Raw genomic sequence first — 25,802 nt, 5'->3', positions numbered from 1 at the left:
TTTACGATTTAAATGTTTTATTGAATGAAGTTAAAGCTAGAGGGATATTTGGATATTTGTAATTCCATGCGTTATCTGTGACGTTTCAGTCTCACTTTGCTGTCAAACGGGAGTCTGTGGTTTCGCGCGAATCATGGCCGCCGCGCGGGAAATACCGCTACGTGATTTTGCTTTTAGCGATTTTCGCGAAATGTATGCGATTATTGTTTAATCATTTGCTGATACTTTTTATGCTTCGTTTAATTTTATTTGTAATGATTAAGTACATCATACATTGGGTAGATTTGTTTCTGGTTAGTCATTTAATTTTATGCTCTATTAGTCTTAGACCTTAGAGCGTATACGCACTATGCGGGTAGCCGCATTGCGGGTAGCCGTCCGGCTGACCGCAAGCACAATTATGTACGTAATATTCATTTCTATGCGCACTGCGATGCGGCTACCGCAGACCGCACAGTGCGCATAGAAATGAATATTACGTACATAATTGTGCTTGCGGTCAGCCGGACGGCTACCCGCAATGCGGCTACCCGCATAGTGCGTATACGCTCTTAGTGTTAAGATTTACTAGATTTCCGCCCGCGGTTTCGCACGCGTTTTCAAAAAAAACCCGCTTGGTTCCCGTTCCCGTGGGATATCCGGGATGAAATCTATCCTATGTGTTAACATAGGATAGGTTTCATCCCATCCCATAACTTGGATTAACATCCAAGTTATATGTGTGCTAAATTTCATTGTAATCGGTTCAGTAGTATTTGCGTGAAAGAGTAACATTATAACATACATATACATACACATACATCCATACATCCATCCTCACAAACTTTCTCATTTATAATATTAGTAGGATGGGATAGCTTTATAGCCTTCCTCGATATTTGGCCTATCTAACAATGAAAACATTTTCCAATCGAAACCGTGGTTTCATAGATAAGCGCGTTCAAGCAAACAAAATTCCTCAACTTTATAATACCTATTAGTATAGATAAATATTGTTACATATACAAATACAAATGTCTATAATCCTTGAACAACAATCTCTCAGAGCATATTATGAAAATAAGATGGATATTGTTAATATTGTCGAGGTCCGAATAGTAATATAACGTAAACATAACAATATAATGTATGAACCGTATGAACCTCGTATTAACTAATAGTAGATACATAATAATTTTATTAGCATTATGTACAAGGGTCTAGATTTATTTACTCTGTATTTTTTGAGAATATCTTGTAAAATGACGGATCCGTTGATTTCATCAAATATATTGATGTCACAAACAACTCAATAAAATCTAATATGATTTGAATCAATAATAAGTAAATTATAATGAGTACAAATACTTGACATGGGAGCAAAGTTGTGCGAAATAATATTGTTTTTCATTATGGTTAGTGTAAAATTCACTTCTTTTCTTTTATTTTATTTTGAAGTGAAACTTGTTTAGGCGCGTTGAGAGTAAAATTTCAAGGCAATACCGTCACGTCATGACGTCGCCTTACTCCATGGAGTAAGGCGACGATTTTGTTATCTTTGAATATTGCCAAAGAAGTTTCACTTCTGCCACGTGTACTCGGCACACACGCTCTTATTTTGGCTAAACTGTACATTATAGGGCGTGGAGTTGAGAGTCGTAATTTTTTTTGTGGTTAGCTATTGTCCTATGGAACCTAAATCTGAAATTTCACAGCGCGAAAACTTTTTGTTTTTGAGTCACGAATTTTTGAAAATCGGAAAATTTTACTCCATTTTATCTTTGAAACGCGAACTTACTGTTATGACAGTGTCAAATTGACCTACAGCGATTGTCAAACGCGTTTCATTTCAGGTAAAACATTTCTATCTAACAAAAAAAAATATTATAATTTAAATTTTATTTATGAAATTTGTATATTTTTTAACAACAACATTAAAAATAATTATTATTAAGTATAGTTTTTGTAAATTAGATTAAATAAAATAAAATTATTAATATTCGCAATTTATAATTTAACAAAAATATTAATAGAAGTGTCTAGTCGTCCCCTAAACGGATGAATAAAATAAATTAGTCGTCCGATTACCGGATGAATAAAATAATTTAATCGTCCGATTATTCGGATTACTAGATAACCTTTTAACACTAGAGCTAGTTGGGTTGGACTAAAGCAAAGGGGGCGCAGGACTTTTGATGGAGTTGGTGTCATTTTAACACCTATTTATTATTGTTTTATCGTAAAGATAACGCTAATATAAGCATGTTTTATAGGAACAACTTTTCTCTAAAATCAAAAATGGCGGAGATATTCACCCTCAATTCGTTAGGTTAGGTTAGCCTTTAGGTTAGGTTAGGTTAGGTTAGGTTTCTTAAAAAAAAACTACACAGAAATAGGAGCCCCGCGAAGCGGGGCTCCGTCGACGCGCAAAAAAAAATCTAGTTTAGGTTAGGTTAGCCGTTAGGTTAGGTTAGGTTAGGTTTCTTTAAAAAAAAAACTACACAGAAATAGGAGCCCCGCGAAGCGGGGCTCCGTCGACGCGCAAAAAAAAATCTAGTTTAGGTTAGGTTAGCCGTTAGGTTAGGTTAGGTTAGGTTTCTTTAAAAAAAAAACTACACAGAAATAGGAGCCCCGCGAAGCGGGGCTCCGTCGACGCGCAAAAAAAAATCTAGTTTAGGTTAGGTTAGCCGTTAGGTTAGGTTAGGTTAGGTTTCTTTAAAAAAAAAACTACACAGAAATAGGAGCCCCGCGAAGCGGGGCTCCGTCGACGCGCAAAAAAAATCTAGTTTAGGTTAGGTTAGCCGTTAGGTTAGGTTAGGTTTCTTTAAAAAAATAACTACACAGAAATAGGAGCCCCGCGAAGCGGGGCTCCGTCGACGCGCAAAAAAAAATCTAGTGTAGGTTAGGTTAGCCGTTAGGTTAGGTTAGGTTAGGTTTCTTTAAAAAAAAAACTACACAGAAATAGGAGCCCCGCGAAGCGGGGCTCCGTCGACGCGCAAAAAAAAATCAAATACCTACGTGTGTTGTTTTATCGTAAAGATTACGCTAATAAAAGCATGTTTTGTTGGGGCAACTTTTCTCTAAACTTGATAATTACCAAGATACATGACGGATTGTAAAATGTAAATTTTTTCAATGATGGAATATTATGTATTCAATATTAAGCTGCGAAAGTCCGAATCTAGCTAAAAAACGTTACGCTAAAATAAGCATTGCATTATCATAAGACTTGCCACAGAACCGAAGCTGTCAACCCCGAATTCCACGTGGTCTTGTCTGCCCTACCCCTAGAGTGTATGTAAAAAGCCGGAGGCGCGGAGGGAGAGCAGCCCTCGCCCGCCGTGACAAAGCTCGGGAGCCGTGCGGAGCGGAGCGGCTGAGGCTGGTCGCCGAAGGCGACCAATAAGCTGAAGCTGCGAAGTGGAGTACGGGCGACCGTGCTTTGTCACGCAAGGGCGGAAGGGCTGCACTTCCCGTAGCGCCGGAGCTAAGGCAGTGTCTGAGACAATATAAAAAAGACATGAGGAGATAGGGAAAGGGTTAGGTTAGGTTTTATCATCAATCATCAATAATTTTAGAGAAAAAGTTTTTTTTTTATAAAACATGCTTATTTTAGCGTTTTCAATAAAAATTATGTATTTTATGATTCCTATACAATTTTCACTTTAGATCAAAAATTTTCTAAGTCCTTACTTTGCGCCCCCTTTGCTTTAGGCGGACCAAAACTGAATTTGTAAATATCTCGAAAACTATTAATTTTCGCGCCCCCCCCTTTACAGGGGAAGTTCCTAGTACCCACCCCCCCTCTCTCCACCCCCCACTACCCCCAAATTCCACGCCCTATAATGTACAGTTTTACCCTTATTTTTAACATTTTGAAGCTTTAAGATAATTTGTTGTAGATGCCTGTAAATAGTGTAGACTTTGATGGTCCTGAGACAGAAGACAAGGCATTCAGGCATTTGAGACGGCCCTATGAGGATGTTGAACTGCCGTGTATGAAGATACAGCCCTCTAGTAGGGATATCATCAAACGGTTTTACGCTATTTTGCCTTAGTAAGTCCTTAATCATTTAATGAACTCTATCAAATATAATAATCGGTTCAGTAGTATTTGCGTGAAAGAGTAACAAATATACATGATACATCTATCCTCACAAACTTTCGCATTTATAATATTATTGTAAGTATACTATATAGTAGATAGTAGGATAGGATAGTAGGAATTTACACGACAACATTATTCGGCTTAAAAGAAATTACGGCTGAATATTTATCAACTACTACTATAGCTACTAATATTTATATATCATTTTTCATGAAAGTGACGAGAAAAAACCGTTGCAAAAACTCTATTGTAGAGAACTGCATTACACAAAATCTCATATAAACTCAAAACTGCTAACTTAAAAACTGCTCAAAGATATCTTATTTCATAAGATTTTGTGAACTTCAAGCGTCTATATTCCACCGAAACTGTTTTGATCGTGATCATGATCGTTTACCCAGTTTCGACCGTGACCACGCGAACACAGCTTTCCTGCACAAGTACCGCGCCACCGTCCACGGTCTGGCCGACACTGAGCAGCTGCTCGACCGCGAAGCTGCGTACCACGCGGCCGTACTGACGCCGCTGGTGTTCCTGCAGCAGTATAAAGACACCTGGTGTTTGTTGGAGCGGGTATGGTCGGTTATTCGGTTCATCTATATTCTATAGGATAGAGAATATATAATACTAGCTTACCGCCCGCGGCTTCGCCCGCATTGTCTAAAACCTAATAAATTATATACTTATCTATTAAAAAAAACCGCTTCAAAATCAGTTGCGTAGTTTTAAAGATTTAAGCATACAAAGAGACATAGGGAAATAGGGACAGAGAAAGCGACTTTGTTTTATACTATGTAGTAATAGTGATATTCAAGCGTAGAGTGAACAGGTACCTTCTAGGGAAGCGCGTACCATCTTAGACCACATCTCAGCTTAACATCAGGCGAGATTATGGTCATGCGTCCCTATCTAATGCACGATGTAATGTCTGATTTATTTACTTTGAAATGTGTGTGAGAATAACTAGTTTAGTGTTACAGTAAATATATCATAGAATACGTACAGTAAAACAACTTGGCTTCTTCCATAAAAATATGCAAAATGTGCTCCTTATAATTAAAGTGCCGAATTATAAGTAACTTCCTTATAATTCGGCATAAAATTTTCGAATAATTCATTGAAAATATATATTTCTACAGTTCCACCGAGCTTTGCGTCTGTACCAAATATCTCATCCCACTGAGAAGAGATCGGCTTTGAAATTGCTACAAAACTTTCGAGCTGTTAATAATAAGGTATCCACATTTATAAATTACTAGCGGTCCGCCCCGGCTTCGCCCGTGGTACATATTTCGCAATAAAAAGTAGCCTATGTCCTTTCTCGGGTATCAAAATATCTCCATACCAAATTTCATGCAAATTGGTTCAGTAGTTTAGGCGTGATTGAGTAACAGACAGACAGACAGAGTTACTTTCGCATTTATAATATTAGTATGGATATGTATAAGTTACTTGCGGTATTAGTTGCATCCTATATTGCTTTGTGCACGATTATTGAATTGTTTAAGTTGTATTTTGTAAGATGATGATGAATAAAATTTTCAATTTGGGTTTGGAAGTGAAATATGCTGATAGTGCGTTAGTTAAACAATACTTAAGGTCTTACTCATAAAATGTTACCCATTCGCTTTGCAATGGATTAGTTATTGCAATAACCTGTCTTGTTTTTATGATTGACGTTTCATGTGAGCAAGAGCAGGACACAGCTATGGTAGAAAATGGTAGAAATTTATCCATTGATTAACTTTTTATTTAGTAAGGCCGTAAATGTTTAATAATGTACTATGTATATACTTCATTTATTTTTTTATTCTTTAATAACCAAATTATTTGTGAATAGGTGCGTATATTTGTATCAGAGCTGCCTGGACCAGCAACAGCGACCCGCGCCTCTCCCCCTCCTGAACAAGACGACGAAATACACAATAAAAAGGAGTTTAAATATCTGACAGAGCTTATTAAAAATCTTGGCTGAATTTGTGTTTTATTTATGACCTACTCGATTCGGTTTTGGCATATCTTTACTTAGTTACATTAAAAAAAAAACTTATGATCATGAAATAAAATAAATAAATAAATAATTAATTAATATTAATAAGGTAGTAAATTAAGTAAGATTCTATGAATATAGTTAAATTTGTAAATCATTTTTTAAACTAAAATTATATTTAAATAAAAAATAGAGTTTATCGCCCATGAAAGTAAAAATTTGGTTATTTAAAATTACTATCAATTCAAATAGGTACCTACCTACTGTTAAATTATTCTAGTTTTGATAATACATATTTAGCTTAATAATATTATAAAAGAATAACACGTGAATTTTAAATAAAATCGATTAGTGTGTTTGTCTGGAACACTTGTTTAAATAAAAGAAAATGTGTTATTGTATCAGATCCAACATTTTATTTTAAAGACTGCGCTAGAGGGTTTTTTAATCGTATTATTTATTAAAGTAAAAATCTAAGAGTCTTATCCATAGTAAATCTGAGAGTATCTATACTAATATCATGAATCTTGAGATTAGTTGGTTGAAAGCGCTAGTCACAAGAACAACTGGTTCGAATTGAAAATCCATTTATTGAAGAAAGCTATTAACTGTCACACAACGACCAATGTAGAGCATCCACGAAAAATGTTGCAAACATGAAATGAAATATTCCTTTTGACGGCAAACAAAGTTACGTAGGTCAGATAGTTGATAGTCCATATTTGAAAGTAACATTCCGCCCACGGCTTCACCTGCTTTGACTGCAATATGTTAAAAAAGTTGCATCAAAATAAGTTGCGTAGTTAAGCATACATAGGGACAAACAGCGGGAAGCGACTTTGTTAACACTCTCTTTCTATTTATCTATTAGTTTCACATGTATGTGAACTTCGATTTTGATCCACTTTGAACATACAGATTTCGTTCAAACTTGCTACACTTATCAAAGATCGGTGACAATACAATAATTTCATGAGTTTTAGCATTTTTTTAACTATAGATATAAATTGTTTTATACTATGTAGTGATGATAACCTGCGCCTATACAGCTTTACTCGTCGCCACAATAAATAGGCACAGCTTGCAACTATTGAGTTGATCTTCAGGGATTAGCAATCGGCTGTCGCAGACTTGACAGAGACTTGAACTTGCTAACAGTGCGGTCAGAGTCGTGACGTCAGCAAATTGGAGCGGCTTTGCTTAATACTTGATGAATTGTTGCTGCAATTTCTAAATACTGCTCAACTTTCAGTTTGATTTGGCTTTGCCAATCTTAACGTCTTTGGGGACGTTTTATATTTTGAGAGATGGCTATTTAGAATTCATAGTTAAATATGTACGTCATCTTTCCTTTGAAGTTAGGTACTGTAAATTTGACTTAACTGATTTAATACTTAATCAAAATACGAGACAGAAGATATTTGTTTCTAAGTCAGAAGTTGGTCTCTATAATTATGATTAATCTCTTTAAAAGATAATGGGGTTTCCATGTTTATATTTTAATGACTATTCCTTATTACTTGTATAAGTTTACATGAATTAAAAAATTTAGTTTTATGAGTATCGAACAATACTGAATTTTAAGCCATGTGCCTGTTAAAACGCCTTGGAAAATTAGTTCTAAAATATACGCAACCATCTAACCATTGAATATACCTACCTATACAAATGTTCCATGCAGTAAGCCAAGCAGTTTAAAGTTTTGCGTTTAGTAGCCCAGTAAATGATAGGGACCAGCCCAATTGAAAACTTGCCAACTACTTGCAAAACTTTGGAAGTTAGTTCTTATGCCGGCGATTTCCTTGCGATATTTTAATTGGAGAGATATTTATGAAGATACCTATTTGCTGGGTGAGTTATTTAACGCTGGATTTTATAACAGACATGTTTATGGAAATTACTTGAATAAGAATAGCTCTATGTAGAGTTAATGCTTCGGTTAGATTGAGAAAAGAACGTTCACAAAAATGAATGCATAGTCATGTTGATAATCATGTTTATCATGTCATTCTCTTTAAACCCAATAAAGCAAAATTACCAATCTTGTATTCGATGACACGTGTAATAATCAAGAGCAAATCTAAATAATAAATTGTATATCAAACTAGATGATATTTTCGAGGATTCCGTTTAATCAAAAACATAAAATATTTAAATTGACTCGATTAAAGAAATAACCTCTAATTATTATCACACTTTCACGATTTCTACTTGACCTTATAAAAATCATAATACCTGAAATCACAATGATTTATACAATAAAAATTCATTATCATTATTATATTATATTCATTAGGGAAAATAAAACAATTTTATTGCAAACATATAAAATACTTTATTTTTAATTAATTACATTCAATGAAGTCATACAACTAACGGTAGAAAAGCAATGGATTTGCTAGCGATTGTATAATAGTTGAAATTTTCATCATCACATTTTGTATTATTTTCTTCGCTATAACCACTCGAGACCATTATCTGAAACAAAAAATAATAATAAAAGACTAGCGTAAATCTCGAGAACGGCTCGACCAATTCGACTAAGTATATTTAACGTTTTTGTTAAGATACAAGGAAGGTTTCGCATGGAGAGAAAACATATAACAATAACACTTTTATTTTCACTCTGTTCGGGCAAATACTGCTAGATATATACGTCGGGCGAAGCCGGGGTGGACTTTAAGTGTTAAATAAGAATATCTTAGCCCCTTAATAAATCCATACTAATATTATAAATGCGAAAGTAACTCTGTCTGTCTGTCTGTTACTCAATCACGCCTAAACTACTGAACCAATTTTCATCAAATTTGGTATGGAGATATTTATTTATACCCGAGAAAGGACATAGGCTACTTTTTATCCCGGGAAAATGACGCCATCCCGGAAATCCCACGGGAACGGGAACTATGTGGGTTTTTCTTTGACTGTGCGGGCGAAGCCGCGGGCGGAAACCTAGTGATTAATAAAACCTATTAAATTTGCAATTGCTATATGACGTTGATTAATAAATGATGTAACATTTGTGATGCTCTAATATTAAGTAAAATTAATTAAAAGTAAGACAAAAACTCTACATTGCCCGCAGAATTTTTAACACGCTGATGCTGGTCATCACGGAAAAACAGTGAAAACCTATTCAACTAGCTTTTATTTTAAAGAAAACCGCAGCCAAATCGAATTATCCGGAGCTACGATGCCACAGTCAGCCACAGTTACAAGGCACAGGACAATTGGACTTTATGTTTGCGTCAAGGTTTTAAAAAAATCGAAACATTAACATTAGTACAATAAAGCAAGAAATAAACAATTATAATAATTTAATTCAGCTTGAATTTCATATTTTTTCTTTCCAGTTTTGTGAAAAAGATCTCTCCATAGAGTTCGCAATGACTTCGCGTATAATTAATCTGTTCACCGTCCTCCCAATTAAAATGAAAATAACTTACCATAACTAAAATTAAAATGTGGAATAATTTACTCCACATTGTATAACAATTAATAAATTATTAAATTTGTATTTTCTGCTCGCATCCACTGACCGCGATGAATAAGTCAAATGCGATTAATTTCATATAAATCTGCAGTAATTTTAAAGTGCATTTGTGAACGTGTTCAAACGCTTAAATTATAGCCGTGAAACACTATTACAGTTTACATTTAACGCCATTTTGGTAAAATGGATTTTCAATGCAACGAAATTTAACAAAACACATTTGTTATAACTGATAACTATATACGAGGAAAACTATATACTCTTAGTTTCTTTGGAAAAAGGGACAGAATTTTCATATTACGTGTTATGAGAACTTTTCGTGTTTTCTTATAATTTCCGACTGTGGCTTCGCCCGCTTTGTCTAAAACCTAATACCTCAATTACACTCAACCTTCCTCTCGACTCTATCTATAAAAAAAACCGCATCAAAATCCGTTGCGTAGTTTTAAAGATTTAAGCATACATAGGGACAAAGGGACAATGCATTGTTTTATACCATGTAGTGCTACCTATATAATATAGTACTTCGAAGAGACAAACTTTAAATGCCGACTTATGATACCCATATAGACCGACATTTAGAACTCATATCTAGGGATTATTATATCTAGGGATCTCTTTCAGTGCCATCGATGTCATGTCGATTGATTTAGACCACAAGTCAATAACCTAGATGGTCCAAAACATGATGAATGCAAAAATAATGCAAATGGTATCTCAGAAGATGCCTACATTTTATTTTGGTAAAAAATATTTTTAAATGCGAACCAGATAACGATAGAAAACATATTATTTTATAACGTACCTAAACTTTTTAACATGAGTTGAAGGCATGTGTAATGTGTATAGTACTAAGGTAGAGTATGTACATACATAAATTTTTCTTTGTTATTTATTTGTTTCTTTAACGTGTCTAACGGTGCATTTACATCAAACGAACATAGAGCTAGAGCTAGAGAAAGAGCATTTTTTCGTGATCTTTTAGTGTAAACGAAAACTCGTTTTCAGTGTTGTTCAGTATTAGACCATTGCATAGAATCTTGTCGAACGCATTGGGAACAACGAAATAATGCTCTACGCCTGTTTACACTAAAATAATTTGACAAAGTGGGGTTAGAATGTGCATTCGCTCGTTTGATCTAAGTACACCGTCATAAAATAGTACAAACACAATAGAAAACATGGAAAGTTCATTTATTATTCAATGTGCTAAGACAAAATGACTCTATTTTCACTATTGGATTGTATGTTTAAAAATAAACCAAAATAATAAATCTAACTTTCATCAAAGGCAGGCAAATAAATATAAGTTTATCAGTCAATGTTTTATTTCTCTATCTCATAAAATTCGTATACTTATAACATTACCTATCTCCCATCTTACGACTGCTGGCTTATCGCTGGCACCCAGCATTTGTGAATTATTTTTCATCTTGACGTTAAATAAAATTGCAGAGCGTAACAAAACTGTCGGGGAGATGTTAATAAATTATTTATAAGTCTTATCTGTCACCACAGGGCATTTCTTTTCGTTTTTCAGTTATTTATTCTGGCGTATTTAATTATTTTGCTTTGGAATTTTGAGGTTATTTTTTGGGAGATTGTAGGATTGTAGATTTAAATTGAAGATGGATATTCGAGATTTTTAAATATATTTTTATTGTGTTTTTTTGTTTATGTAAATAATACGAGCACTTGTTGTTTCAAACAACGATTAGCTATGCTCTTGTAGAAGTAAGTAGGTACCGGCTTTATCGAATCGAAACATTGAGTCCTTAAAAAAGGTTGTGTGTTCATTATTTTTTACATCTTACTGCACTGGAAAATTATACAGATAAGAACGGGAGAAAAAACTGTAAAGTAGTTGCCGTTTATATTATTACTAGATTTCCGCCCGCGGCTTCGCCCGCGTTTGCAAAGGAAAACCCGCATAGTTCCCGTTCCCGTGGGATTTCCGGGATAAAAACTATCCTATGTGTTAATCCAAGTTACCCTCTATATGTGTGCTAAATTTCATTGTAATCGGTTCAGTAGTTTTTACGTGAAAGAGTAACAAACATCCATACATCCATACATCCTTACATCCTTACAAACTTTCGCCTTTATAATATATATTAGATATTAGATCACTTCATATTGGCGGTTTCATTTTACTTGAAAAGGATTTATTTATATCATATAAATTGCAAATAAAAGGATTGTACATTGCCGTCTTTTTCTAATAGCTTTTTAGCTTTACCTACACTATCAGCTGTATTATAATATTATACAAGGATTTAACATGTATCTAAAAAATATAACTCTCTTATTTTATGCTTACCTATGTCCTCCTCCGAGTCCTTCTCTAATAGGAAACAATCATAGATTTGAGTGACTAAGCTTATCATTATCAGTCATTAAGCATCTGGCTATATCCACCGTTTGCTTTCATATTACCTCTACAAGCAAATTTAGCTACATATTTTTAGCTAAAGGATTATTTAGTTTTATCCATGCTATCCATACTAATATTATAAATACGAATGTAACTCTGTCTGTATTCACGCCTAAACCACTGAACCGATTAAGATGAAATTTCGTACAACGATAGTTTGAATTCTTAGAAAGGACAAAGTAGAGGTTTTCCCGGTAATTCCACAAAAACGAGAACTATGTAGGGTTTTCTTTTGGGTTCGCGGGCGAAGCCGCGGCCGGATAACTAACTGTATAAAATAAAACCAAAAAAATAAAATAGATTTCATTTTGGCACCTCATAGTTGGCACTATAAGGCGCGGGACATATACAAGCCGCGGGCGCGCTGCCGGCGTGCATCGGGTGCGCTATTGGCATTTTGTATGAAATAATTTTGGAAAGGCGCAACCTTGGCGCAACCTTGGCACAACCGTGGCGTGCCGTCTCGACGCCTGTCCAAAATTCTTTCATACAAAATGTATAAGAAGGACGTGGTGCAAAACAGATTCAAGAGGTGCGCTTATGGCACGCCCGCGCCCGCGCCGCTTGTGTTTGACCCGCGCCTAAGGTGCTAAGCTCTGTGGCGGCGTAAATAAACCTTTTCTATCAATCTGTAATCTTCAATTTTAAAAGCTTTCAAATACAAAACCTCTTGAAATACAAAGACATTCTTAGAAATAGTGGATAATCTTAAAGTTGGCCGGTGCACAAAAGCCATGGTCCCAGTTGAAGCTGTTATTCTTTGTGGAGGGAATTTTTAATGAACTTTTAATTAGTGCAGTACTAATTTTAAGTTCAGTCCAGTTTTATTTCGCGATTTAGTCTTTAATTAGTGCGCAACTACTGGAAAACTTTATGTTTTGTTCGTTTGTATTCATTGTTTGGGCTAACACTTTATATTTTTAAGTTTTTGGTAGAATTTAGTGGCCTTTTTGCTAATAACGATTATTCGCTTGTTAATTTTATGCTGAAAATTGTTACCTAAATCACTTTTCTTATGGTCAATCACAATCATATTCATATATGTATAATATATAAATGTTATTTAATCATAATGGTATACATTATCTTGACGTTCGCGCAATGCTGTATGGCAAATCGAACCATCAGAATATGAGAAGTCAGTAGGTAGAGTACATGTAAATAAATATTGTTAGACATTTTACTAGGACCAAAATAGTTTCCCTTTATGTACAATAATGTATCTAGTCTACAAAGCTTTAACTTTCAATTTATATTTTCTCAAAAAACGTATAAATCGCGTATCTTTAACTTTGCGCCACCTCCTTGTGTGTATTTGACTCTGTAAGCCTTTAGTAAAACTCGCTAGTGTACAAAATACAGATGTTACATAAATCTCTGAAGGATTAGAAGCCTCCGAGAATTGTTTCCTTGGAACAAACACGTGTTTATTGGCTAGTTGGAGAAAATAAAGTTGTGCATTAGACGGAATGGGGATTATGAATTATGATACATGTTTAGATATTTAGGAACTATTGAGTTTAGGTTTATGAAGTACCAGCTGCTCCGCGCGGTTTCACTCCCGTGGCTCCACTCCTGTTGGTCGTAGCGTGATGATATTATAGCCTATAACCTTCCTCGATAAATGGGCTATCTAACAACGAAAGAAGTTTGCAAATCGGACCAGTAGTTTCCGAGATTAGCGCGTTCAAACAAACAAACAAACTATTCAGCTTTATAATATATCAGTATAGACATGGATATAGATGAATTGGGAATATTAACAGATTTTTTATGGAATGTTTCAGCATTGAACTAATATAATACAGCCTAGTATGTTATGATATTATCTGCGATACAGCGAATGTTATGTACTGTTTACGGACAGAAGCAAAAACTACTGAACCGATCTTCATGTTGGCACACACATTATAGAGGGTTACTTGAATTTACATATAGGATAGTTTTTTATCCCGAAACTCCCACAGGAACGGGAACTATGCGGGTTTTCCTTTGACTACGCGGGCGAAGCTGCGGGCGAAAGGCTAGTAAAAAAATATTATTCAATAAATTAGTAGTGAATTATTATTGTACGAAGAATCCTACTAGATTGGAGACAGATTGTGATCACGTTTTTGCCTGATGATATGACCCGATTTTTCTCAAAAAATAATTGCTCTTCAATGCTTCCACTATTGTTTTCCGATATATCATATCAAAAGGGCTGAAAAGTCATGAAATATAACCTCTATAGTGTTTACACAATGTATGACGTACAATATATTTATTATTTATTATAATCAATATCCATTCACATGCAAAACAATTGAATATTTGAAACAAATCAATTAACCCTTTTGTTTAAAATTATTTTTGATACACTTTTACAAATTTATACTATCAGTTCATTTTGTAAGTGCTATGCAATTTTCAACCGTAACATAAATGAAATAGAGTTCGACAGTTTTTATTTCACTCCGACTCAAGTTGGTTGTAATATTTGCAGTTTTTATTTGGACAAATGTGATTAATTTGTCAAGTATTATTGCGTAAGTATAAATAGGGGTGAGAACGTATAGTATGTGTATAGTATATACCGTTTGGTCGATTTTAGACCAGCAAAATGCTGCCTTTCGTGCTAGTACTGCTCGCCGCGCAGGTATGACCCTATTTTCTGTTTGTTTTACATTAATGTATGTAATTAGCTTTTAGTAGCGTTGTTCTTTATAGAGTTGTATTTTTAACACGACTGTACAGTGTATATTTTATAGTTTCCCTGTGTTCTTATAAAAATAGGGAAGAGTAGTGAAGTTTTTACTATCTCCTGTTATAATTTTCCAACTCATGTTATATTATAATTATTAGATAACTGTGTCCATTATTTTATGGTATATCATGTCTTTTTTTTCAGTCGTTATTAATCTAGACAACTGAATATTTTTCTTTTTCTGTAAATATATATGTAATTCAAATTTTGTATATATATGTACATATATCAATTATCGGTGACAATACAATAATTTATCTTAGTTTTTGTTCTTTTTAAACCATATTTATTATGAAACGGCGATACCTTAAATGATAAAACTCATAACATTTCAAATTTACACGACCATTCGCTAAATCCATGGCCGTATGTAAATCAACGATGAATACATACATATGTAATTCGTATTAACGTGTTACCGACATTACATTTACATGAAAATACGTTTGTCGCCCCGCGGGAAGCTGTATTGAGATCAGTCTGCGGATGACGGCTTGTAGGGTTCATCACTGTCAGCGAATGAGGAGATATGTCTTAATTTAAATAAAAAAAGTGATTCACAGGTCATTATAAGTGAAGTCCCATGTATATAGTGGGGTAAGGGGCAGATGCATTATACATCTGTTTCACTGAACGATTTTCTATAAGGACAAGTAGGTGATTAGCCTTCTGTGTTCTGCCAGACCGAGACATTTTTTTTCTTCGTCTCCACCTGAAATCGAACCCAGGACCCCTTGGTTCTACGCTCACGCGTCATCCACTGTGCCAAGGAGGCTGTCACAGGTCATTATGCCCTTACAGTAAAGGTTCAGGGTTACCATGTCTTATAGCAGTACATATTTTACCAATTACCAATGAGGGAAAGTGATGGCGCTAGACAAAGTACGCTGTCATTTTGAAGTAATACTGCTTTAAGACGTCATGGTACGGGGGTAGGTGGTATTGTATACTTTGTATAATAGGATGATTTACTTGGTAGATTTAAAGCGTTTAATTTAGTCATAATCTACATTTGTCATTGGTAAGATTTGAGCGTATTTTAAAATGTTCTCATTGATTATTTCAAAATCTTGAGAGTATGAGAGTTTGGGTCAATTTACTCAGTTTACGTTTTTCTTCCTTTTGTAAAAAATTCAAAAATTACTACTATTTACAGTTAAATTATTATAACTAGGTATATACTTTTTGTACACTATAATTAAAGTTTTAAAAACAACTCATTTACTCTTGAAAATACTTTTGTGTATAAAATATAGAGCTTTTAATACAAAACTCAATATTTTCCTAAATAAAAAAATTGTACTTAGTTATATTGTAAAAATCTATCTTATATTGTAATAAAATAAAAGTTATCCTGTAACTAAAGAAAGCTATAGTCACCCCAGTACCTAGTTTTCCACCTACACAAGCCTTCAGATTTCCTTTGTTGTTCGAGTTAAAGGACTCTACAATTATTCCATTCCTGTATTAACTATAATATTTCCTAGCATTTCTATGAGAGCCATTAGCCTATTAAATTACTCTTCTGCGAATAAATGATAATTTATTCTTTATGTTAGCGGGAATAATATAAATGAATGTTTATTTTGTTTTTGATTGCACTGAATGAAATGTTTTCCTAATATTTTAATGGTATCATTTCGTGTTTCTTTTTGCGAGACGGAAAGGATTTATAAAATGTTTATGAGCTGAAGTACGAAAGCATGATTTATATGAATATCTCTTAAATTTATTTATATTGTTATTCTTCAAACGAATTTGTAAATGAAGAGGCTTCAATCATTTATATTTAGCAGTTTAGAGCGATAATAAATGTACCTACTCGTAATAAATCGTAACATAATATCTCAGCCCTAAATATCATTCCAAAATCATTTAATTTTCTAAAACAATATTTCACTATAAGATAACTATTGGCAACCATAATCCCTACTCTATCTAGAATATTAGACAAAACCCGAAAACAAGGGATTTACACAACAATAAAGCACAGATTGCACTCGCCCATCGTATTAGCAGAGTATTACACGTCAATCATCTGTAATGATCGTATCGAGTGCATATTGGTATTTTGGAGGAGGCATTATTATTCAGCTGTTAACTACAGATCCGGGGATTCGTGACTCGATGGTTTATTCGGTGCCAAATTATGCTGACAAATTTTAGACGAGTATGGTTGTAGAAATTTGATTGATTTTGAATAGCGCACGATGTATAATCCGTGATAGGTTATTGAAAATAATATTAGAAATTCTTTTTATATAGTAATAACAACAAGTATTTTAGTAAGTGTTTAATTGGTGTCTTTTCTATTTAGATTAGTGTTATCTTATGTCAAAACCGGCTCAGTCGCTTAGTGCCTAAATATGATACTTCGGCGTATAAATAGGCTTTCATTTACAGTATATTTGGCTGTAAAGACAACCCTTTTATGATCTAGATCCGCGTCTTTATTTTTGGCATATATTGTAAAAATCGTCTCCACATTCAAAATCTGGTGATCGTTATAAATATGTTATTAGTTACCATGATGCTTTTAAGCAGTAGGTATTGTGGAAAAATGAGATAGCTAAAAGGTTCGTCTAGTGCCATCACTTTCCCACACTGGAAATAATACTGCTCTAACAACGGTAACCCCCCATGTTATACTTTGGATGGAGGAAAGTTAAAATATACTTTTAATGATCACCCTTCTGGTCTTCTAATCTTAAAGACATCTCATATAATATTTTAGTGTAGCGGTGTGTATGGAGATTAATTAAAGATTGCAGCCAATAGAAATTATATATTTTCCTCTTAGTTACAAAAATATATTACTCTAATTTTATAAACTACTTAGATATGGGTCGGTGGCGCGAGTTACGGGACAACTGGGGGCGACGCTATGCGAATGTGCGACGCTACCGAAAATCCTGCGTCAGCACAGCACCTACAATAATATTATTATTTGTTTCAGAGCGCCTTCGCCGCCCCTTCCACCGCCGGAGTTACTTTCTACTCAGTTAACGAAATTCCTTCCGCACCTGACAATGGAAACGCTGTTAACAGGTAATTAAAAAAGTATTTATTATTGTAGCTTCGAAAAATAGATGTTGGCACACGGGTTACTGGTGATTTTCTAGCAGAATAGAAAGTGTATGCAGGTTCAATTACCTATGCAAGTGTCTTTAAAATTTTCTGTCTTTTTTGTTATTTTTTAGGTTTAGGTTAGTGCTAGTTGTTTATTTTAATCTGTAATTGTTTTCTGACAATAAACATTTGCATTCTTTGTAATTGATTTGGGAGAGTTTCTTTTTTTCTCGAGTGATCACATTAATTTAATACTACATTTGCCAGTTACGTGATCACCGGCCCCTTCGACTACGTGGACAACGCTGACATCCCGCTGTACGCACACATGATGATCCAGATCTTCTCTGACATGGGCAACAGCCCCAGCTCCGTCAGCCAGGCATCAGCTCTCATCCAGTCTATGGCTGCTTTGGGAGAACTCGCCAACGGCATCCCTGGGGACTCTTGTGAAGCTGCTGGCGTGAGTTTCCGTGATATTTAGTAGAGTATTAAATATTATATCTTTATTTTCTGTTCAAGCTCAAATACGAAGTTTGTCAACTCGATTCTGTAAAAACAAACATGTAAAACTAAACTGAATGATTGCATATACACTTGGTAAAAACATAATATACCCTATCATTTCTGATATTTAGTCAAAGCAAATTTGGTTACCTACTTAAAAAGTATTAGTAACGAATTCTCATTTATAAATCTTTTGATTTCTACATATAGTTCCTTAAATACTTCAACGCTGATTATATCGACAGATATTAGGTTACCTACATCATAATTCTGTAAAATTTCTTCATACAATTACCCTCATTGAAACTATTCTCCTTTTCAACTCTAATTCTATGAACGTACCTTTTACATACTCATCTAACATTAAAATTGCAGCTCATCAACGCCTTCGCCTACGCCTCAAGCTCCGGGAACAGCGCTGGTCTTACTCCAGCCTTGGTGAACTTTGTTGAGCGTCTCTCCAATCACATCGACACCATCTCTCAATTGATCGTCAACCCTAACGCCGTCCGTTACTCTGTAAGTAAAATAATTGTATGATCAGATCATTATGAGTTAGGCGATTAACACACGGTGCCGCGTGCCGCCGCGGTTGGCGGTGAAGCGATTCTCAAGTTGCATTGGCTTCTATTAAATCCGTTGATACCAAACACACATACACCGCCCGACCGCGCGGTCGAACGGTACGTTCCTCGTAGGGATTCACTGCCAACCGCCGCGGTGCGCGGTGCCGTGTGTGAATCGCCTTATGACCGAAATCGACATCATATTCTTGGATTAGATTATCATTATAATATACTGTTTTAATTGCAATGACAGATAATAGAACTAAGAAACAATCACTCTATACTTATTTCTAACATTTTTATAGTAAATTCTTTCTGTAATTGGAAAAGTTTACAGTTATTTTTATGAAGTAGTGTAGTGTGTTGAAGTAGTATGCTAATATAATTTATATAAACTTTTGCTTCTAATTACTAAATGTAATAATACAATATGTAATTAAATATACAGACATTTATATATGCTTGGATACGTCACTAATGAATTATTATCGAACAATTTACAAAAAAAATACAACGTTACAAAACTTTGAACATTTACTTTATCCAATCAGTCATTTCAATTGCACATCAACTAAAGCATTTCCCCAACATTTCCTATAAATTCCATTGAAATTAACAGCAAATACCCCGGTGCATTGTATCAGAAATAGAACGGAACATGACGTGCACAAATCACAATACATTGTATGCATCTATCATCTCCATCGGGATCCGCAGGTTATTGTTATAAATGGTTGGGAATAATTGATTGTCCTACGTAATGGATGAAGAAAGCACAATGGATGCAATATTGTCATAGGTTCTGCATGTGATAAATATAGGGGATAATGGCGCTATTCCTTAATGAAGAAGATATGTATTGTCATGATACTATACTATCAAAATGCAGGATAATAAAGTTAAGTTATAGCTCTATTTTAATAAGAAATGAAAATGGTCACAATTTTTTTAGTATTTATCATGGTACGTCTTGTAAAGTCAATCAAAGCTTTTTTCTTTTATGCTCTTTCTACATATTATAATATGAAAAGTGCCTAAGAAACAAGCCTTATATCTTTTGAATGTCGTTGGGGTAGTTTGAACGTACGTTTATAAAAATTACCGCCCATTTTTTTGTTATTCTCCTTTGATTCTATTGTACTAACTAACTTCTTACCTACTACGTTATTAAAACGCTAAGCGAGTAAACATGTTTGTAATAAAATAATATTTCTCTGTAAGTGATTAATATGTAATCTTTTTGAGAAAAAAATGCCGTAAAAGTGATATTTTGTATTAGATTATGATGATTATAATGGCTATAGGTCGGTCCTCGCGGAAACTGTCTCGGAGGAGGCAGAACTTACCAATTCGAGGAAGCCTGGGATGCCATCATGAACAGCGCTTCACCAGCTCAAAGCGCGTAAGTTTTTACATTATCCTTTACTTATTTTATGAATATTTGCAGACTATAATCTACAGATACTAGGGAGAGTTAATGTTTGTATTGTTAGTTATGCTTATGGAAATTATTATCTCCAAATTGATTCTATTTAATTAATTATCTAGGGGTTCATTAAACAAGAAATCTCTTTCATTACATGTATTTTATTTATTTGAAAGAAAGAAAGAAAACGTTTATTTAATGGCACATAGCCTCACAAGTACATAATGAAAACAATTTATATAATACTTATATAAATATATAATACTTATATGTACATACTTATATTTCTCTCTAGCCTCCTGAACGAAGAGTACTGCGTGGCCAGACGCATGTACAAGGCGTTCAACGTGCGCAGTAACAACATGGCCGCCGTCGTCACCGCGACCAGCATCCCCCAAGTGTCCCAGCTCGCACAGTTAGCTCTTCCTCAGCTGAGCCAGGTGAGTGTCATCATCATGATCATCATAGTGCGTTGCCAGGCGCATGTACAAGGCGTTCAACGTGAGCAGTAACAATCTCACCGCCGCCAACATCCCACATGTGTATGACATCATAATCAATATTATCATCAGACTTTAAAGTGCTGCATTCTCGAGTAGTGCTGGTGTCTAAGGGAAATTACGGAGTATCCTGCTTCACAATTGAGACATGTGAGTTTTATCATCATCAGAAGAACATCAGAACTGACGATGCAGTGATAAAGGCGTCATATGAAGACTTACAGAATGCGTTAGTCTGGTAAAGTGTGACTTTTTTCTTTTTCACTGTCCAAATGTAATGGTGTAATAATATATTTTTTGAACACAGAATGTTTCTTTTACTTTAACTAAAATATAATTAATATTGTTTTTCAGTTCTTGCGCGTAGTAGCCGACGGAGGCAACCCCACGAATGCGGCTGCAGCAGCCAAGACCAGCCTCCTCCAAGGGCTCTCCAAAATCCAATTCTAAACCCTATAATTCTCATATATATGACCATATCTATATGCAATCCTGTATATAACAACGAATCGAAATAATTATTTATGTATTTGTTAATAAATTACACAAATAATGTATAGTATTGTAAATATAAGTATATAACACCGATCTGGCTTTTATTCTGGACTCTGATTGTTAATAAAGATGTATCCGAATTACGAATTTTATGTTTAAAAAGTCAAAATAATTTTAGTGCATAATATTTTTATTTTATGGCGGCATTATTACCAAAAATATAAAAATGAAACATCTTAAGCTTATAAATCAAAAACAGTATTGTTTAGTTTAATATAATGAAAAATAAAATAAAATAACACAAAAATATAATACCTACGCAATTCGTGTACATGAAATGGATCGTTGAAAAATCATAGAGTTGGAAAATCATATAATCGGCGCCCATCTTGTGATCGTTTGTCAATCGAGTCAATCGTCTGTACGAGTGCGTCAGCCTTGTATACAAGTTGCATTTTTATATTGATACTTTACGTGGTATTCTGTTATTGTTACTAATTGTTATTGTTGACTTTTTGTTGCTGTTGCTTGCTAAGTTTTCTTAGTTAATTGTTGGCGAAATGCCGAAAAAACTAATTTTGGTACTTTATTTAAATCGATTTCATTTCCATATAGAATATTATCGATTATCGGAAACAATTGATACGATTTCAGTAACCGACATCTCTACACGTGTCAAAAATCGATGTGTCACAGAAATCATCTTAGGTGGAAAGGACTATAATATGTGAATGACCACTCAGAGCGTATGCGATGCGGCTACCGCAGACCGCGCAGTGCGCATAGAAATGAATATTCCGTACATAATTGTGCTTGCGGTCAGCCGGACGGCTACCCGCAATGCGGCTACCCGCATAGTGCGTATACGCTCTTACCAGCCCTACCATACCTTGTCCTACCCAAGAAAATAAGCCAAACAGCGTACTTCAGAGAGATTTCGCTTAAAGTTTCGCTGAATGAACTGTAGCTAAGTGCATATTTTCGTGTTACCGAGCTGTATAAAGTGCCTGTGTAAACAATTCGCAGTATTCTCAATATTGTGAAATCCGGGCATCAGTTTCAGGCAATTTCTTCCAGGCGCCGCGATGCTCGGCAAAATTCTTCACTCTTTAGAATATAGCGGTCATAGTGGTGAGAAGCGCGAGTTGCTTATTCTTTATTTTATGTGATTTTTTTATATAAATTATGTAGTTTGGGTTGTTGAAATTCGAATTTATTGTTATTTATGGTAGTTTACCTAATTCCATTTGTAAATATCGATATGAATCAATTTAACGCAAACAATGATAAGTTCCTACTATAATAATTATTTATAAACGGGGAAAACATTAAAATTATATTATATGTACAAAAAGAAAAACCCACGGCATAATAATGATTAGAAAAACTAAAATTATAACATTCATAGTTATTTATTAGCCATACATTTGTTTACTGTTAAAAAATGTTGCGTCGAACCTACATTACTTGCTGCACCTACATCGACGTCAATAATAAATATCTTAAAACAGTTTCTATACGTTATTCAAAGTAGTTTTTGACAAGTAACTGCTCTCAAGAAAGGTCTCACTCCTAAGCTTTATATTGAAAAAGGAAAATATAAATCGCCTCCGCGATCGCCCGCACCGTGCGCACAGCACACAAGTTTTGAGCAGATCAGTAATAGGGTTAAGACTCAGCGAAGCGTGTAATACAAGATCACAAAGAACGTATTGTGGTCCATGATTTTGATAGCTTCACTGTAGTCGACTCCAACTCTCCGTGCATGCTTTCGCTTTACGGCTAATTAAATCTAAAGTGTAGGATGCCGATGGCGAAATTTTATCTCCCTTTATAATAAAGCTTGGGCGATTTCCCTTCATTTTACTATTTTTCCTGTTGGATTTTCTCATCATATGATTTGTCCACAATCCACATTTGACAAGGTTTACCTTCATGTTTTAGATAAGATTTATGCGCGAGTAAATAGACGAAATCTTTATCTACTTCTGAGAAATAGTCAAGGATTTAACGATACCTATTATTAGGAGAAGGAACATATCCTAATTCGGAATATGTTATGGGCAGAATGAATAATTCGATGCTCATTACTGTGTTTATAACAGTGTTGAATTATAAAAATAAAGCTTAATTGATGTTACACGAAAGTTACAGAAACAAAAACTCGGTCAAAATGGCTGATGATTGTTGTAGATTTTCACAGCTTTTTAAAAATTTGTAAACACTAGAGTTACAATAGTAAATAACAAAAAATATTTGGCGCCGCGGCCAAATGGTAGCAGATGTAAGCTGAAGCTATTATTTTTTCGACGGCATTGCAAATTGGTGCAAACTCATTGTAGTTACATGTTTTTGTTGAAAAACTAAAAGTAATAGGCATTTCACAGTGTGCGTTACCCAGGCAAAATGTTTTGCTTTAGAGAGATGAGACTTAAACAAATAATTAGTGTATCATGAGGAGCAATTTGTTTACTAATAGCAAAATTTGTTTGAATTGTAGTTTTTAAGTTATTTAAGAAAAACAAATTTTGCTGGAGTAACGTTTGAAACGTTACCCAGGCAAAATCGTCTTTCAAAAATTAGTTTCAGCACGGAACCAAATACATGAATAGATAGCTTTTGTTGAGTAGTAAATGTTTATAAATAGCAAAATTTGTGTGTGGTATAGTTCTTTAGTTATTTAAGATTTTGCTGCGGTAACGTTTTGGGATTTCCCAGATCTCGAAAACGGCTCAACGCAGAAGTTTGAAAAAAATACCAATAAAAGACCTTAATTTGTTTAAATTTGTTTAATCATTAGTTTTTGATTTGGTTGACGTAAACCAATGTAATTAAATGGTTTCAAAAATCAGAAGAAGCGGGTTTACATGTAAACCAATACACTTATAACCAAATAAACAGCTGTAAAAAATACCCGTGGTTCGACGCTTGTTTACAGCAGACATTTTAGATTTCATACTTTACACGTTAAGAAGATAAAAACAAATTTGATTTATTTTAGACTGGTCGTACTTTAGCGATCGAATACGCAGTTCCCATAACATTAAGAAACATGGCATACTTTAAACAAATTAAAATGATTCATGAAAATTCTTTCCTGTTAATTTCAGCCTTGAATTACGGCTCTAATGAAAGTTATCTCAAAAACAAGAATATGTCAGCAATTCTCTAATAAGCCGACCAAATTGAAAAGGTCACGTAAAAGCGACTGCACCGTACGTACGGGTAATCTTCGCAAATTAGCAGCTTGGTAACCGATGTTTTGTACAGTTAAGCAGAAAAACGTTGTTCGTGAACATTACAGAGCATACTGTTACTGAACGAAAACTCAACAATATGAATGTTACGATGATCTGTACTGTAAACTACAGAAATGCAAAAACTCCATAATGCCACATTTGATTATATATTCATTAGTGTAGGTAATTAAAACGTTAGAGACTGGAAGCATAAAACACATAATTTTATACGGTCCCAATGACCACACAAATTTTATTGAATTAGGTACGAATCTGTGATTATGAGTGATATTAGTAGTTATTAATGATAAAAACTGTACTGTTTCCTATATTTTTAAATAGGTACATAAGTGTAAAAGTTGTTTATTTTTTATATAATTGTTGGAAGATTTTTATTATATTGTTGTTTTCTCATTTAAAAGTTTTGTGATTATATACATTTTTTATAGAATATGCTCGAAACCGTCCCTCATAAGGGCAAGAAATATAGGCAAGCCGATAATACATATTTTGTAAAAAAAAACATTAAATGTGCTTTGCACATTACACACGCAACGCCGACTCAATTCCAACTCAAGTCACACTGTGGTATTGAAATATGAGCTTTATGTCGTGTTACTTAGAGTGGATATTTCAACATTAAGTTAAAAGAAGGTTACGACGCTTTGACAATGATTGGTTCACGGGTTATCCACCTGTGGCAGTCACATGTAATGTTAAAATATTCACTCTAAGTAACACGTAACAAAACTCAAAAATGTTGATGCTAAGGCAAAGCAATAAATATAATTTGTATGAGACTGATTTTTTAAATAAAAATAATGAATCTTAACCATTTTATTATTTTAACTAACCTGACCAGAAAACTTTTGTATTCAACTGTACTAACAAAACATCTATATTATCCTGTTCATTTCAGATGGTTGCGCTTATGTATGGTGCGGTCGCTTTTATGTGACCTTTTCAATTTGGTCGGCTCATTAGAGAATTGCTGACATAATCTTGTTTTTGAGATAACTTTCATTAGAGCCGTAATTCAAAGCTGCAATTAACAGGAAGGAATTTTCAGGAATCATTTTAATTTGTTTAAAGTATGCCATGTTTCTTAATTTTATGGGAACTGCGTATTTGATCGCTAAAGTACGACCAGTCTAAAATAAATCAAATTTGTTTTTATCTTCTTAATGTGTAAAGTATGAAATCTAATATTTCTGATGTAAACAAGCGTCGAACCACGGGTATTTTTTACA

The 25,802-nt window shown here is 34.3% G+C and overlaps 3 protein-coding genes and 1 long non-coding RNA gene across 4 annotated transcripts in view; 3 read left to right on the top strand and 1 right to left on the bottom strand.

Annotated features, from left to right (window-relative positions):
• The window catches only part of LOC149476791 (uncharacterized), a 465,754-nt gene that overhangs the window by 96,372 nt on the left and 343,580 nt on the right, over positions 1 to 25,802 (bottom strand). The gene's annotated exons all lie outside the window — the stretch shown is intronic.
• The window catches only part of Etf-QO (electron transfer flavoprotein-ubiquinone oxidoreductase), a 110,084-nt gene that overhangs the window by 22,779 nt on the left and 61,503 nt on the right, over positions 1 to 25,802 (top strand). The gene's annotated exons all lie outside the window — the stretch shown is intronic.
• LOC149476804 (uncharacterized) lies at positions 1,346 to 6,062 on the top strand. Its single transcript, XM_089711255.1, has 5 exons — positions 1,346 to 1,394; positions 3,882 to 4,036; positions 4,489 to 4,660; positions 5,227 to 5,322; positions 5,928 to 6,062. Exons 1-5 carry the CDS (start codon positions 1,353 to 1,355, stop codon positions 6,060 to 6,062), a joined length of 600 nt encoding a protein of 199 aa, XP_089567381.1. The 5' UTR covers positions 1,346 to 1,352.
• On the top strand, positions 14,572 to 21,455 carry LOC149476803 (fibroin light chain-like). Its single transcript, XM_089711240.1, has 7 exons — positions 14,572 to 14,642; positions 17,707 to 17,798; positions 18,087 to 18,282; positions 18,702 to 18,845; positions 20,197 to 20,294; positions 20,614 to 20,758; positions 21,173 to 21,455. The coding sequence occupies exons 1-7, from the start codon at positions 14,607 to 14,609 to the stop codon at positions 21,266 to 21,268; spliced, it is 807 nt and encodes a 268-aa protein (XP_089567366.1). The 5' UTR covers positions 14,572 to 14,606; the 3' UTR covers positions 21,269 to 21,455.

The sequence above is a fragment of the Colias philodice genome, chromosome 26, assembly GCF_061535455.1.
Source record: "Colias philodice isolate Cphi_HAF_F1 chromosome 26, ilColPhil1 Martin Lab GWU primary, whole genome shotgun sequence".
NCBI lineage: Eukaryota > Metazoa > Arthropoda > Insecta > Lepidoptera > Pieridae > Colias > Colias philodice.
Note: the sequence above shows the minus strand (reverse complement) of the source record. Positions and strands in the feature narration are given on the sequence as shown.

Coding starts and splice junctions, on each gene's coding strand:
- LOC149476803 (XM_089711240.1), top strand. CDS start 14,607: ATGCTGCCTTTCGTGCTAGTACTGCTCGCCGCGCAG. Junction 18,846..20,196: donor CTAACGCCGTCCGTTACTCT/GTAAGTAAAATA, acceptor TAATGGCTATAG/GTCGGTCCTCGCGGAAACTG. Junction 20,759..21,172: donor CTCTTCCTCAGCTGAGCCAG/GTGAGTGTCATC, acceptor ATTGTTTTTCAG/TTCTTGCGCGTAGTAGCCGA.
- LOC149476804 (XM_089711255.1), top strand. CDS start 1,353: ATGGGAGCAAAGTTGTGCGAAATAATATTGTTTTTCATTATG. Junction 1,395..3,881: donor TAATATTGTTTTTCATTATG/GTTAGTGTAAAA, acceptor AATTTGTTGTAG/ATGCCTGTAAATAGTGTAGA. Junction 4,661..5,226: donor CCTGGTGTTTGTTGGAGCGG/GTATGGTCGGTT, acceptor ATATTTCTACAG/TTCCACCGAGCTTTGCGTCT.